The sequence below is a fragment of the Sander lucioperca genome, chromosome 9 (assembly GCF_008315115.2).
Source record: "Sander lucioperca isolate FBNREF2018 chromosome 9, SLUC_FBN_1.2, whole genome shotgun sequence".
Taxonomy (NCBI): Eukaryota; Metazoa; Chordata; class Actinopteri; order Perciformes; family Percidae; genus Sander; species Sander lucioperca.
In genome coordinates this window covers 2,265,252-2,280,251 of record NC_050181.1, presented here as the reverse complement: position 1 = coordinate 2,280,251, position 15,000 = coordinate 2,265,252, and the positions used below count along the sequence as shown (strand labels likewise).

Genomic DNA, 15,000 nt, shown 5'->3' with positions numbered 1-15,000 from the left:
TTGAAAGGGGAGGAGTGGCTTTCTTGGAAGGCTGTCACAGGACTCTCTCTACCCCTAAGAACAGGAGTAACATAGTAAGGATGGTTAGAAGTTAGAAGAAAGAGTGAGAGCTGTGATTGTTAGAAGACAACTAGTGGTTCCATTTTGAAAGAGCGTATTTTCTGAATAGCAGACTAACATTAGTTTAGACTTGCATGACGACGACGACTCCTTAGGATCCAAGTAGAATCGCTAGGCACTTGTAGAGAGTAAAAAATAAAGGCACTGCGACAGCTTGTAACAAGACTTTGATTCCCTTTGTATTTGAACCACATAACACGTTTTAAATGCAACGCTGTTTGATATATGAGAAAACTATGGCAGCCGAGACGAGGAACGGCGGGAGTTCACTGAACAACAATAACTGCAAAGACCACAGCAGGAGAAAGTTACTGGTCGGAGTGGATCTCTTCTGCTTATTTTTAGGTAAGAGTCCCACTGCATGCTAATTACCGTCATCTATAACATGTATGATATGGCTATGTATAACGTGTATGTATTACTACGAGGACTTTTGGTACTTGGCAGAGAATTTATGGCTCTTTTATTTCTTTTTCTTTTTTACTCTATCGTTTCATTGTAATATCATTTTTAACTTTGCAGGACTTAAAGCGTGTTCAAGATTACATTTTTTGCTCCAGCTCATACTGTATCTTCCATATGATTGTTTCCCTAACTGCTCTAGCTATAACGTTAACGTTAATTAGTATTGTACTTAGAGGACGTTTCTACTTGTACTGTCCTTATAGGTTAAGCTAGCTAAATGTCAGTTAAATTTAATACATTTACCGTTAATTGAAACTATTAAGATACTTAACATTTAAAACGAATTATCATCATTTAGTTAGCCTAAATGATTTAGCTAGCTAACTACATCAGCTCGACAAGCTGTGTTACCTAAGCAACAAGTGATTCCCCATTCCCAACTGTAGCTTACACATTTAGCTATAATAACAGCTATTAAGCTAGATATTTTCCATAAATTAGTTTGGCTAGGGGAAGTATGTTTTCCTCAGCCCCCACCCTTCAAAATAATAGTGCTGTCAAAGGGGAAACTTTAATAAATAGCTCCAGAAGGGATATTTCTTTGGTCTCGAGCCACACCTGTACTGTACCTCTGCTTTGACTCCTCATTATATTTTCCAGAATGGCTCACATTCCACACCAGCAAGAATTCTCTTGATCTCAACATCTGGCATAATATAATGTGTGTGTGTGTGTGTGTGTGGGTGTGGAGTAATTAAGGGAAGTGGTGTTGAAAAGGTCAGACCTGAGAGTGTGTGTGTGTGTGTGTGTGTGTGTGTGTGTGTGTACATCAGCACAGGTCCTTTGATGTTCAACAGCTGCAGACACTGGGTTAAGGTTGTTAAATATTTTTGTTACACTGAAGTTTAAACCCCAAAGTCCTACAAAAGGTTGGCCTGTCCTCAGGGCTTAAACCTTTGACCAATTTCACTAATTTTCTTCTCTGTTATAACCATATGTTTCCAATGTCTTGTTCTGTGGAATGTTAGTGTGAGAACATTATTGCAAACAGCAAAGCAGTGTTCAACTATAAAACAAAACTGTTGTAGCTATTGTTAAAGCAATCCCATGAAGGATCTACAGTATAAACACTCTTTCTTTCTGACAAGCTATATTTAGTTTTAGTATAGTTTTTGTCTCTATGGTAGGTAAATCCCCATGATTTGCTCTGTGCATGTACATTCCCACAGTGTTCTCCTGGCTAAAGATGTGGTTTAAAGAGAGCTACCACAAGGAGGAAATGTTGGGCCAGTACTGGCAATCACCACTCCTCCATTGTCACACACTGATTGCACTTCTAGTATTACTGTATCCAGGGATATCTCTCTCACGCACATGAACTATCTCCGGTCACTGTGATCCCAGTAGACCACCAGTAAAGATAACATTAGTCAGTACACTAGAGGAGAAATTCACCCTGATTCAGTGGTGATTGGAACTAAATCCTGACAAATAATGCTGAGGAAAGCAATTATTTAGTGTTTTGCTTGAACCCTGGTGAGGTGATCAGGTTCAGTTTACATTAAGCTGTATCAGGTGGCTCTCATGTTTCCCAGTTAATCGTCTTATGTTTCTGTGTGCTTTTGCCCGGGTTCAGCACGAGGTAAAAGGTGGTTAATCGCCTACAATTCCACCTATATTTTTTAGGTTTGTGAACACCCTTACTTTTTTATGTTGAAGTTAACCCAAATTACAAAAAAAAACAACTTTTGTAATGTTGATGGTATCTAATAATTGTTGTATTAATGTTGGGATAGTCTCAACACTAAAACTGAAACTGAAAGAATCTCCATTCTTGTAATTTGGTTAAATTGACCCTTTTGTGAACTAACATGAGTGTTCTCAATCAGATATGCTGAACATTTACATTGCATTTACAACATTTGAAATAAAAAAAAAAGACAAAGACATTGAAGTGTCAGTTGATATACAGTTAATTAAGGAAGTCAGAAAGGCTGAAGTTGAAGCACTAGTTGAAGTTCAAACACTGAAAGGAGTTAAAGTGTCGTCAGTTTTGGTTAAAGTCCTGGAGGAAACAAACTGTGCTGCCCAGTTAGAACAGGCAATACGGGCCTCAAAATTGTTTTTGAGTAAAGTATCTCGAGTTAAGAAGTTTATCAGACAGTTAAACATGGCTCGGGGACATTAGCAAAGCCTTCATTTAAGTAATGTAAGTAATTTTAGTAAAGTCAAACATGGTTGTATAAACATTTTAATTGCTCACACTTTACAGCTAACCAAACACCAAAAGAAAAACAGACTTGGCCTTGCCTACATTTTATTGCATGTTGGTAAATTAGAAGACAGCAGGCCACAATGATATCTGCTTAAATTGAGTTACCCTTAACATAAATTAATCCTACATTTACAGTATGTGCATTTTCCCCAGGTACTACTGAATGATCTCTGCAATAATTTCTGCTATATGTATGTGCATACAAGGTTATGTGTGTATAAAGTTATGCATATACTTTGTGTTTCTATGTGCATACATGTATTGTCAGTGCCAATGTATTGTCAGAATTTCTTTTTTGTTTTTGTGTGTGTGTAATTGGGGGCTGTGGGTAAAGAGGAGGACCAGATATGTAAACTGCCTTGTGTATAATACCTACTCTTCCTTAGAAATGTGAATAATAAATGGAGTGAAAAACACAAGAACAGCAGAAGTTATAGCCGCTAGCAATTCAATGCTAATGCGCTTTTATTTAACCCAAGCAGGTATACCCTGTTTCACTTCCGCAGTAGAACTATGAACTAATTTTTTCAGCAGGCCTGACAGACAGACAGACAGGGGGCAGGTTGTGTGGGGGCTGCTGTGAGTAAAAACAACTGCATCTGTGTATACACCCCAAATACCTCAGACATGTATACATTTCTACGCCAGACAGTGAGCGATCCCTGCAAGTGGAAAATGTGCGTCTGTTTATTTTAATAGTCACACTTGGTGTTTTGGCAAATGCCTCCAAAATATGGTGGGGATTTAATTCAGCGTGAGGATTATACATTGGTTCTAGTTTCCACAAACTGCAGCTACATGGAGCTGCCTGTGCTGAACTGGGGGAAAAGGCAAACGGGCAAGCGTAGGAAATTCTAACAAGTGTGTCTTAATGATACGTTTTCTCAAAATTTTGATGTGAGACGGCGCTCCGTGATGTGCTGAAAAAGCCATCATTTTTACAGTGTTTGCTTGTTTTCAGTTGGGGGTCCCCAGTCGATTGTAAAGCAAACTGCTCTAGGGCAAAACTGAATAGAAGACACCTGATGTTTAGCATTAGCAACCGAAAACTTGGGGGGGGGATGTCTCCCTCCAGCTCTAAATTTCACTTTGTTTGTTTCTGTTGTCTTTGGGCTGATGTTGAGCTAATGCAGAAGACATACCCACACCTGTGCTGACTGGTGTTGTTGCTGGCAGGACAGGGACACACCCCCCTCCTCGCCCCCTGGCTGTTAGAAGCGGGAAAGCAGGAAGAGGGTAGGAGGGGGAAATCCTAACATGCTGTACTCAGCTGATGCTGCACTGTTAAGACGGATGGAAGGGGTCAAAGGACTGAGCGGAGAAGAAAGCCCTGCTGAGTGTCTGGAAAACAGGACTTGACTGTCTTGTAGTGGTTGTGTTTTTCTTCTTTTTAATCAGCTGTTTGAAGCACTTGACCAATGCAGGTTGTGGGCACTTTATTTCATCAGTGCATTTGCCACCTCTGTCTCTTTCCATCAATCTCTGCCTCTGGCCTTGTCGGGTCTGTGAGTGTGTTTTAAAGGCAGGGGTCAATACTCTGGAGTTATCACATCCAGCACTTTCAGCTGTGTATGCCTTTTCTTAAAAGATACATATCAGCAGTTTGGGAAGTCCTGTGTGGTTCTGTTCATGGCCAGGCTAGACAAGCTGAAGGGATCAGACATTAAAGATTCAGGGTACTGTAAAGTACTGTATATTTTTACAGTTACAGAACTCAGAGACATACCACCCTGCTCTTTCTCTTGCCACCAGACTTTCTCTGGAGCTGATTGTAGCTGTATTGTAGGTATTTGTTTGAAGAGCGAGAATGAAAACAAGAAAGTTAATAATGTGAATCCGGCTGAATGTGGAGGGAATGCCAGCATCCTGGAGTTCCCATCAGGCAGCAGCGCTCTGTCTGTAACCTGAGCTCAACCCAGCTGGACCTTCAAAGGCCAAAGTCGTGTGTGTGTGTGTGTGTGTGTGTGTGTGTGTGTGTGTGTGTGTGTGTGTGTGTGTGTGTGTGTGTGTGTGTGTGTGTGTGTGTGTGTGTGTGTGTGTGTGTGAGATGGGCTCACCAAGTGAAGCGTGTGTTGACATTTGGTTTCAGAAATCACGCCCCCCCCTCACCGCAACTATCCTGCCTTTAGCAGCTCTCAGCACTGACCTCTACACCCCAGCGCTTTTGAGACCGAGAGCCAGACGGAGAGAGCGTGTGAGAAAGTGAACGCTGATGTTTGTTTTCCTTTGTATCGGCAGATCGCAGAATTATTCAAAAAGTGACTTGTAAGCTCCACCATCAGTTAAATGCTGCTTTTGAAGTGATTTTTGAAAGTGTGTTTTCCAAATTCTGTCAGAGATGTGAAGCCTCTCCTGGGTATTGCGTCCAAAACTCAAATTTCAAAGTCCTGCATTGAAGCCTTTGGTAAATGCGAAAATAAGCTGTCTTTTTTGGCTTGCATCTCAGTAACACCCACTCTTGTTTGTTGACAGGAGATAAATAAGATCTTTTTGCCACTTTACGTGGCAAAAAGACACTAAATTGATCGGACGCAGACACCCCCCAAGGCATCTTAAAGTGGGCCTTTTTAAGTGCACTTGAAAACCCCAGCAGGAAAGGATGGATGGCTCTGATACTGTTTGTGTTTTGTTTTTGTTTTTTTCTTGTCAACAGAAATGGTCTCTCTCTTAAGAGCCTGACGCATCCAATCCTTTTAGTGCTAACTCGGCCTGTTTAAGATCAGTTGATGCTATTTTAAGCATAAAAGGTTCACTTTAGTCTAAAACAACAATGTTGCTTTGATTTTGGCATTAATTCCAACACATTTCATTTTGTTTATTTTGGCTCATTTTCTCATGACCGCATCAGTGTCAGTTTTGATAACAGAATGACATAGATAACTTGTATACATGTCTGCTGGGAGTTTTTTTTTTAAATGTCTGAGATGTATGTGTCTTTGTGTTCTTTTCTATTAGTCTTCCTGTTGGTATATCTATTAATGCAGCTGTCCACTATGGTTTAAAGAGCTGTCTGACCTCTGCTCTTGTGTGTCCAACCATACAGTGTTGCTTGTTGCCGTGTTTTTGCACAAATCTCCCTTCCCGCCTTACCAGAGAGGATTCTTCTGCAATGACAACAGCATCAGGCTGACCTATAAAGGCAGCACGGTGTCCACCACCGTGCTCTCAGCTGTGGGCGTCACTGTGCCCGTGGTCTCAGTAAGTCCTGCTGTGGTACTGCAAGAGAAAGAGAGAGCATATGCTGGGACACTCTCGGTTCATCCAATGGTTGGCTTGTGACAGCTCAAAAAAAACATGATTGGTTCGACAGGCTTTGACTCCCACTCAGTGGTTTTGTGTTGTACTTTGTTAGCTGCAAATCAAGCATATATGCATTACTGCCAACCATTTTCCAAAGCTACTGTTTATTATCATAAGCTTTCAGATTGATTTCCTTGTGGCAGCCATTGCTTTCCATTCATTTCACTACTGTAACAAAATGGTTTCATTATTGAAGTAATTTATGAAGTAAAAGTACCAAAGATTCGATGAGTTTGAAAGTTCACTCTTGACCTTAAAAATAGTAATTTTCAACTACCGATTATTTTCTCGAATAATCGTTTATTCTGTCAGTCCAAAACCTGGAGATTTTTAATGTACTACCATAGAAGACTCATAGAATTAGTTAACAGTCACATTCATGTATTGTGTATTTGAGGTTCCTTTTAATTCCAAATGTCTGCCACTCATTGTCATTCACCAATGGCAGCCTGAAGAAATAGTCTAAAACAATGTGTGCTTTAGAAAATGGCCAGCAGTAAAACAATAAGAAACAAACAGATATGGCCCTCTGAGACATCAGGTCTGCTCCAAAGTCCCCACTAAAACTGAATATTGAACAAAGCTGGAGTCATTATTTCTTGATTAGTCACAGTTAACAGCCACAGAATGGACTGAGTCTGTCCCAGATGTTCCCTTGTTGCCTCTTGCTCTACCTGCGACCACAGTAATTTGCGTGTCAATTAACCCAGCACCTCCATCTCTCTCTCCCTCACCCATCCCCACCCTCTCCTTTCTCTCTGTGCCGCTCACTGCTTCTTCACACTAGCCGGCCTGCCTTTCTTGGTCATTGAGACCAGCGCTGTTCAGCCTTACCGTAGAGGGTTTTACTGCGATGATGAGTCCATCAAGTACCCGGCCAAAAACGGAGACACCATTAGCGACGGTGTGCTTAGTGCGGCTGGCATTCTTATCACCATCCTCTCTGTAAGTCACCTCACTCTGATCACTAATGTCATCATCACTCTTTATGTTTCAGCAGCCTTCACCATTACTAGCAGCACCCACTGACTCCTTATACCAGATGCTGACCACAATTTCTCATCCTCAGTGCATTGGAGTATTTCACAATATGCCCAGTATGAGTTATAATTTAGTTAATGATAACATTTCCAACAATATATAATAATATGGTAATCATATAGAGATTTTAAACTGCAGTTACAACACGTTTTTTCCAACCAAACCATGCGCATTCTGACTGACATCATGTTTAGAGAAATGCACTTGTACACACTCCATCAGAGTCCTCCTGATCCTACATGACTACTGAAACGACCACTCCCCATACCTGTGCTATCTGTCCCTCTGATTGGCTACAGCACATTCCAGATAAAAAGCAGTCAACATTTGTTCAAGGCTTTTCTCCTCCGGGGCTTAAGATGACTCAGTTGATTAAAGCACTTTAAACAGTGTTGAGTAATTTTTTGCGACCTCCTGGGAGAAAACAGTGACGATGTATCCAAGAGCTGCACACTAAACTGTCATCCTAGAATTCTAGAATTCAATTTCATTTTTCTCCATTTGCCACTGCTCAGAGGTACGCTTAAAACTGCCAAACTGTCAATTCTTCTGCCATGGTTTTCAGACATGCTTTCCATTTTGAGGAATGCATCTGTCTGCATGCCTTCGTAATGGCGAGCATTTTGGTTAGACTTTACACACATAACTGCGACCCAAAGCATTGTTTGGGCCTTTGTTGTTTCCCCCACTTGTGCATCTAAGTACATGATTGGCCTTTGAGCTCCCTCAAAACACTTCTGAATTCACAGTAGTACTGTGGCTCAAAAATCCAGTGTAAATACTGACATGCACAGTTCACTATGCATTTCTACTAAAGTAGTGTAGCAAAACATAACACAACCCTACATCCTGAAGGCCGTACCCAAACCCACCCATATCCACACCTAAGAAATAAACAACGAATATATAATACACAACGAAGGAGGAGAAAAAAAACATTACTGCAGGAGTCTTAGATGGTAAGTTTAAAACTACAAGTTGGGGCCCATGTGCCCATTGTCATGTCTGTAGTGAAATATAAAGCTATTTCCACTGAGGCAACGGCAAAGAGGCCATTTAAAAAGTGTTTAGATTTGTTTCTATCAGTCATGTTTTCATCTAATATGTCATTTGAATTGACCATTGGACTGTAACACCTTAAGCAACCATCTACTAAAACTTTAGAAATCACCCCGAAATCCATAGCATCCATGTAGCAACCACCTGTAAACACATTGGGAACAACTGCAAAATCCCCAGCAGCAACTTAGCAAACAACTAGCTACCACATAGGAAACTCACCTTAGATGTCTATTTAGCAACTATGCGCTAGACATCTAACAACACCTATGTCTCAACAGCTACTAACACATTAGCGACCACATTGAAAATGCCAAGTGATCGGTAATGTATTAACAATGGGCTAGCAAAAACAGATTCCTGGGACATGCACTTAGCAGCAGGCACACTTGAAAAATCTTCAGAAACCTTCTAGTTGCTCCGTGGTGTTACTTAGCACTGCCATAGCATGTGCAGTTGTCACCTGGCAGACCCACAGTGGGAAGGTGCCTTGCCACATGGCATGGCCGGTCTCTCCCTGCAGCCACTAGTGCCCTCCTCCTGGAGAGCAGACTACTATACGGGCTCGGGGCCACAGGGGTTTTCATGGTGAGAAGGAGTTCTGGCCCTGTGTAATTATGGTTGACGCAATGGTTGTTTGGTTAAATACTGTAATTGGTGGGGTGGAATTGTGGTGAAGGCCCAAAACAAGAAGACTTTGCCAGATATCTCATTTTCCCCTTGCAAAATATGACTTTACAATCCATCTCCCCCCTGGAGCGTTCTGGCCAACGTTTGTGTTTTCTGAACCAGAAAACACCAACATTAGGTCATTTAGTGCTTCGTTTCTCACTGACTAGAGCTGAGAAACACAAAAGGCCACATCCTTTTATAATTTATGCAGATTTTTTTTTTTTTTTTTTAGAAGAAATGAAAACACCATGGTGTCATTTTGGGAATACAAGACGTTTAACATAAGCCACAAATCAGCGTCTTTCACCCATGATTATCTCTTAAGGTCTCAGTGTAACAGCTACATATCCTCCAATGCCAATTTATTTATTCATTCACATAGTTAAATCTTTCTCACAAGGGGAACCAGATGTGTGTCCTCTCTCCCCCCTCCTTCCCTTTTCCCCATGAAAACAGCTGGGCTTTATCAAGCTGGCTCTAAAGGCCTGGATGGTGGAAAACAACAGACTCTATCAGCTTGTTAAATCTTTGTAAGGGCTATCCCTCTGCAGAGAGTGTTTCCCAGAATGAGACTTATTTCTGCGCCCCTCAGAAGAATGTCTGATGAAACCGAGATACTAACATGAAAACGGCCAGACTTCCCGTGTGAAATCGGAGCCGTTTCAGAGAGGCAGCCGGAGCGGTGAAAAACAAACGTGCCCCCGACGTGCGCCTGGTGGAGTCTGGCCACCAAAATCAGACACGTCGCCTAGCTCAGCATTTCTGCTGATTAGAACTAGCGGTGCCTCCAACGCTCCCTCTCACTCCACTCCTCATCCCTCTTCTCACCTTCCTCTTTTTTTCTCTTCCTCTCCTCTACTCTTTTAGTTTTCTATCCTCCCCTCCTCTCACTCTGCCCTCCATCCCTCCACTTTTCTCCCTGGAACTCCCTCCACACTCTCGTTCTGACTCCTCTTCCACACTTTCATTTGTGAGCTGCTGGATGACAACAGGGGATGAGGGGGTTGGGAAGGCGTTTTTGAGCTGGAACAGCTGTTGCGAGTTATGGCTATCCACCTCCCCCTAAGTGCGCCTTACACGTCAATCGTCGGTTTTAGACGGTGGTTTATTTACACACTTACATAAAACTATACATGGCGGACAGTTTGAGTTGCCTCCCACGTCGCCCCACTGTTTTCTCTCAGAAGTAGAATGGCACAGGTAAACACATTCAACTATAATGTAGCCCTTTTCAAACCACTTCACAAGAAATCACTGTATTCTGTTTAAGCTGTCATAATAACATCTTGATCCTGAAAAAAAGTTATTTTAGTCACATACATCACTTGAGTTCTCTATAGCCCGGTCCCAAATGTCCACCCTTACCCGAATCACAAGCTTTGATGCACATTTCCAGTAACATTTCCACAATAGCTTAGTGCTGTCCCTCTGTGAAATTTGGCAAGCACAATGTAGTGTCCTAATGCTAAAAATGGTGATGACAGTGGATGTCTAAAAGTATGAGGAAAAACCCTTACAAGAACAAAAATGTATTAGGCTATTATTATATTCAGATAATGAGTAACAACTGCTCAATTGAGTATTAAATTACATTTGAAATATGAGCATCACACATGGCTGGCACACAATTCATCTGTCCAAGTAACATAATTGAATAATGCTGTCCCATTCCTCATAAAATGTTTTGGCTCTTCTGCACTCACACATTTTCACGGATAACTCAGGAGATGTGAATGAAGTGCTTAGGAATTAGGGTGGACATTGGGACTGGGACTGTGTTAAAATCATGATATCCACTGACGTCACCATCACTTCTGTGCCTTCAGATCATCGTTGGGGAGAGCTACAGGATCTACTTTCTAAACGAGGGATCCAAGTCTTTTGTAGGGAACCCCTACATATCTGCTCTCTACAAGCAGGTGGGCGTGTTCATCTTCGGCTGCGCCATCAGCCAGTCCTTCACTGACATTGCCAAAGTGTCAGTGGGCCGAATGCGCCCTCACTTCCTCGATGTGTGCAAACCTGACTTCTCCACTATCAACTGCTCCCTGGGCTACATCACTGACTACCAGTGTCAGGGGCCAGAGAGCAAAGTTCAGGAGGCCAGGTATTAATGATAAATTGAGAGAACAATATATTTAAATGTTTTACCTTAAAAATGTGTATATTGCATAAAGTTTACATACTGTATGTATTGTACATATTCTAAGCTGTGGTATAATATGATTGTCCTCTATCCTTCTCAGGAAGTCTTTTTTCTCTGGACATGCATCATTCTCCATGTACACCATGCTTTACCTGGTGGTGAGTTACTGAATCGTTTTTAAACACACACATTCATCCGTGTATGATTACACAACAAATTAAAAACAAATTGAACTACCCAGGTAGAAAACACTATCTATCTATATCACCTTTATAATTTCTTCTCTTTTACAGTTTTACCTGCAGTCTCGTTTCACTTGGCAAGGAGCTCGCCTGCTGCGCCCTCTGACCCAGTTCACCCTCATCATGATGTCTTTCTACACCGGCCTGTCCCGTGTCTCTGATCACAAGCACCACCCAACTGATGTCCTGGCAGGTTTTGTGCAGGGAGCCCTGGTGGCCTACTGCATAGTGAGTGGTTCTACATTATGTTGTGATATTGTAATTTTCTATATTGGATTAGATCATATGGCCTTAACTATAAATTAATTTCATAACATGTTATTTCTGACTTTCCAGTTAAATAATGGTAATGATTATAACTTCATTTATGTAGCCTTTTTTCTTGTTAACACTGTTTACTAATTATATTGTAGAGAGTGTGCATTTAAATGGAAACAGAAGGGGGCCTAATACAGAACTTTGAAGAACTCTGTTAAAGGGAAACAAAATGGCATTACACTGGATAACAGAAAATTGAAAGAAAAGGGCACAGGGGCAATTCTTCGATATTCAAGGCAATGCACTTAAGTAGTGTAAGGAGGCTACAATCCACCAAAAGATATATCTGATATTATATGTGTAGTCTACTGTTCATAATGTTGTGTATCTTGTAGGGCTGTCCTCGACTAAAGAAATTCTTAGTCGACTAACACTTATATGATTTTGTCGATTAATCGATTAGTTGATGTAATCGACAGAGCTGTGCTCTTTGAGAGGTGGTTAAGACTAGAAAAGCACAATATAAATGTAGTTAATGAACCATCTGTAAAACTGAGTTTCTCCACAATTAATCCTGCAAAAGCACCACTTTAAATCTTGTGTTCACCAGAAATGTGCTCATAAGTTTCTTGGAAATGAGTAATTAAGCATGAATAAGCATAAAAAATGACTCATCAACTAAAGAAATCTTAGTCGACTAAGACCAAAACGACCGATTAGTCGACTAATCGACTAAGAGGTGGCAGCCCTAGTATCTTGCATATGTACTGTACCTCCCCTCCAAGACAAATATTTCTGCATTATTATAGTTCTTGATAACAGATTCAGATTTTAAATCTGCCACTTTGTAATGATTTAGATGTTCAAGGTTGTTTTCTATTCCCTCCACAGGTATTCTTTGTGTCTGATTTGTTCAAGCCCAAAGGCAGACGCTCTACCCTTTCGCCAACCCCAGTGAAGAAAGATCTAGTTCCTCCAGCAGACAACAGAGAGCGGAGTAACCATCTCATAATGGCATAGAGAAGACTTCAGTCTGACTGTACATAACCCTGACCGGTGACTTTTTTTTAAGTCACTGCTACAGCCACTGGTCAATACTGGATACAAATAAACTCCCAACAATCAGGATAATGGAGACAAACTATGGAATCTTGAGCGTCTCATAGGATGAGAGAAAGAGGTTATGGAAAACTGTCAACCAAGTTTTGCTTTCTCAATGGAAATGTTCATCTTTTTCCTCAGTCTCACCAGACATTTTAATGTGGAAAAGAGAGAGGAGGATGGGGATATTTGTACCTCTTCTGTTATGAAGATTATTTGAGATTCTCCTCTGTCGAGGCTTTTCCATGGACATAAGTCTGAAATGAAACAAAACTGAGAAATGGCAGCTGTAATCAAAGCTGTGTGGCTTTTGTGCCTTCTCCCCTCAGCTGCATTCAGCATGGGAGCTACTATTATATTCCTTGCCACTCACTCACTGTGTGACTAATACAAACAAATCATGACAAAAAAACAAATTCCTTGATTTCATGAAGGATGTTGTTTTTGTTTGGTTTTATTACAAACATAAGCATTGTATGTGTGATTTATAGCACTATTTTAGCGAAACTCAGTCCTGTTTGTATCCACTTGAATTACCTAAAGTGAAGCTTTTGGAAAGCTTTGTAAGACTTTGTAAGCTTTGTTATGTCCATAATGCAGTGTTCCTTAGAAGGTGCACATAAGTTACACTAGGTGGAAAGTACAGTGAGAACGTATTTGTTGGATGTGGGCCTTTTTCTGCTGGCTAGGACGAGCCCCCACTGAGCCATTTAATGAAATGACGTGTGTGTGTGTGTGTGTGTGTGTGTCCGTGTCCGTCCTTTCTGTGAGCGTACCAATGTGTCTTAATGTCATGTCTATATATTTCAGTGTTTAATGCCTACACGTGTGCCTCTCTTCAGCCAGAGAACAGGCACCTGCTCCAACAAGACACATGTAACTCGAGACAGGAACACTGTGGGGAGAAAAAGCATCTACGTTAGTACATCTATGTTACTGTTACTAATCGTAGTGATGATTCACATCACTGAGAAATCCTGTGATACACTGTATCCTACACAGGCATACAGTATATACATACTGTATATTCAAAACAAAGACAGGGACGTCTAGAACATTGGTTACTTAAAGTAGCTTTTCAGTATCAAAGCACAATTAAGCAAAACGGTTTAAAAAAATAATATTGTTTGGCACATTGTAACCGCTTATTATCTCATAAAGTCTTGTAATACAATAGGGCTGGCAATGAGGCTCTGCATTATTAAAGACGAAAATCATTACATTGAATTTTAAAAGTAATAATGATGCTAATATGTTTGCTTGACATTGATGTTATTAACTTTTTAGCAAAAAAAGTAATGACACTTAAAACCACTGACCGAAAGCATCTTCCTCAGCTTTAAGTTACTGAGACAAACTTTGATCTGAAGCTTATAAGAAACTAGTTTTTTCTTCATTCATTTCTTGAAAATCTATATACAGCATCAGAAGATTCTGCGTGCTACCATACATTGTACAATACTGTATCATTTGTATATATACATTATATCTTTTGAAGAAATGCCCACTATGACTTGTGTGTCGAGACCTGTGTAAATGTAAAACATGCTGCTTTAAAGAGGCAAAGCTTGGCAGATGGCATCCAGTAACGTTGACAACTTGTGAAAATTAAGTTTTATGAAAATCAAAGCTCTCAAGGCAGACGGCTTCAGTCCATGTTTGTTTAAAAAATAATGCCTTTCAATATTTTTGTAATGTGAAATTTTGTACAATGAAACTGTAAGATGTATCAAAGATAAATTGTCTTTAATAAAACAAAAGATGAAGAGCAGCATACTGTGATGTTTATTTCACTCTTTGTGTCATACATGACTGTACTATGATTTAGTAGCTGGTTTAACTGTGCGTGCAATGGAGAGATCTGGGCGTGGGGCAATGGTAGACTTCCCTGCTCGGCTTCCTGTGGGGAAATAGTGTACATTCCAGGCTTTAACCCCTCTCCCCAATGGCTCTCTGAAATAATATAGACTCCATACAGAAAGCATGCCAGAGTGGCAAAGTAATTTCACATATAAGAATGCTTAGAAGCAATGTAATTTGCCATTGGTGTCTTGTATTATCCTCTTGCTTGGTCTCCACAAAAACCTGAATAAACCATATATACATATATACAGTATAGATAGACCATCTACAGGCTGTACCATGTAAGGTTAATGCATGTGTCAGCATATCATGAGCTGGGTTTTGGGCCATAGTGTTCACATGGTATATTAAGCTGATTGATTTTACTGTAGATCAGGCACAGTGCCCAGAAGGAGATTAGAATTGATTAGTTTAATAAGCTGCAAAACCTGTTATGTTTTTATTACCATGCCAGGGGTGATACTTATTGTGCAGCAGCTGTCTTTTGTTATACTACTAAATGACTGTTTCCAATGTCT

General features: G+C 40.6%; 1 protein-coding gene across 2 annotated transcripts; it reads left to right on the top strand.

Annotated features, from left to right (window-relative positions):
* Positions 1–50: 50 nt before the first annotated feature.
* LOC116045568 (phospholipid phosphatase 3-like) lies at positions 51–14,393 on the top strand. Of its 2 annotated transcripts, none has more exons than XM_031293288.2 (6): positions 51–465; positions 5,844–5,998; positions 10,699–10,979; positions 11,119–11,176; positions 11,312–11,488; positions 12,410–14,393. In XM_031293288.2, the coding sequence occupies exons 1-6, from the start codon at positions 327–329 to the stop codon at positions 12,536–12,538; spliced, it is 939 nt and encodes a 312-aa protein (XP_031149148.1). In that variant the 5' UTR covers positions 51–326; the 3' UTR covers positions 12,539–14,393. The 2 variants fall into 2 exon arrangements, with proteins under 2 accessions (XP_031149148.1, XP_031149137.1); XM_031293277.2 differs by lacking the exon at positions 5,844–5,998 and adding an exon at positions 6,888–7,045 and having other exon boundaries at positions 55–465.
* Positions 14,394–15,000: the final 607 nt, after the last annotated feature.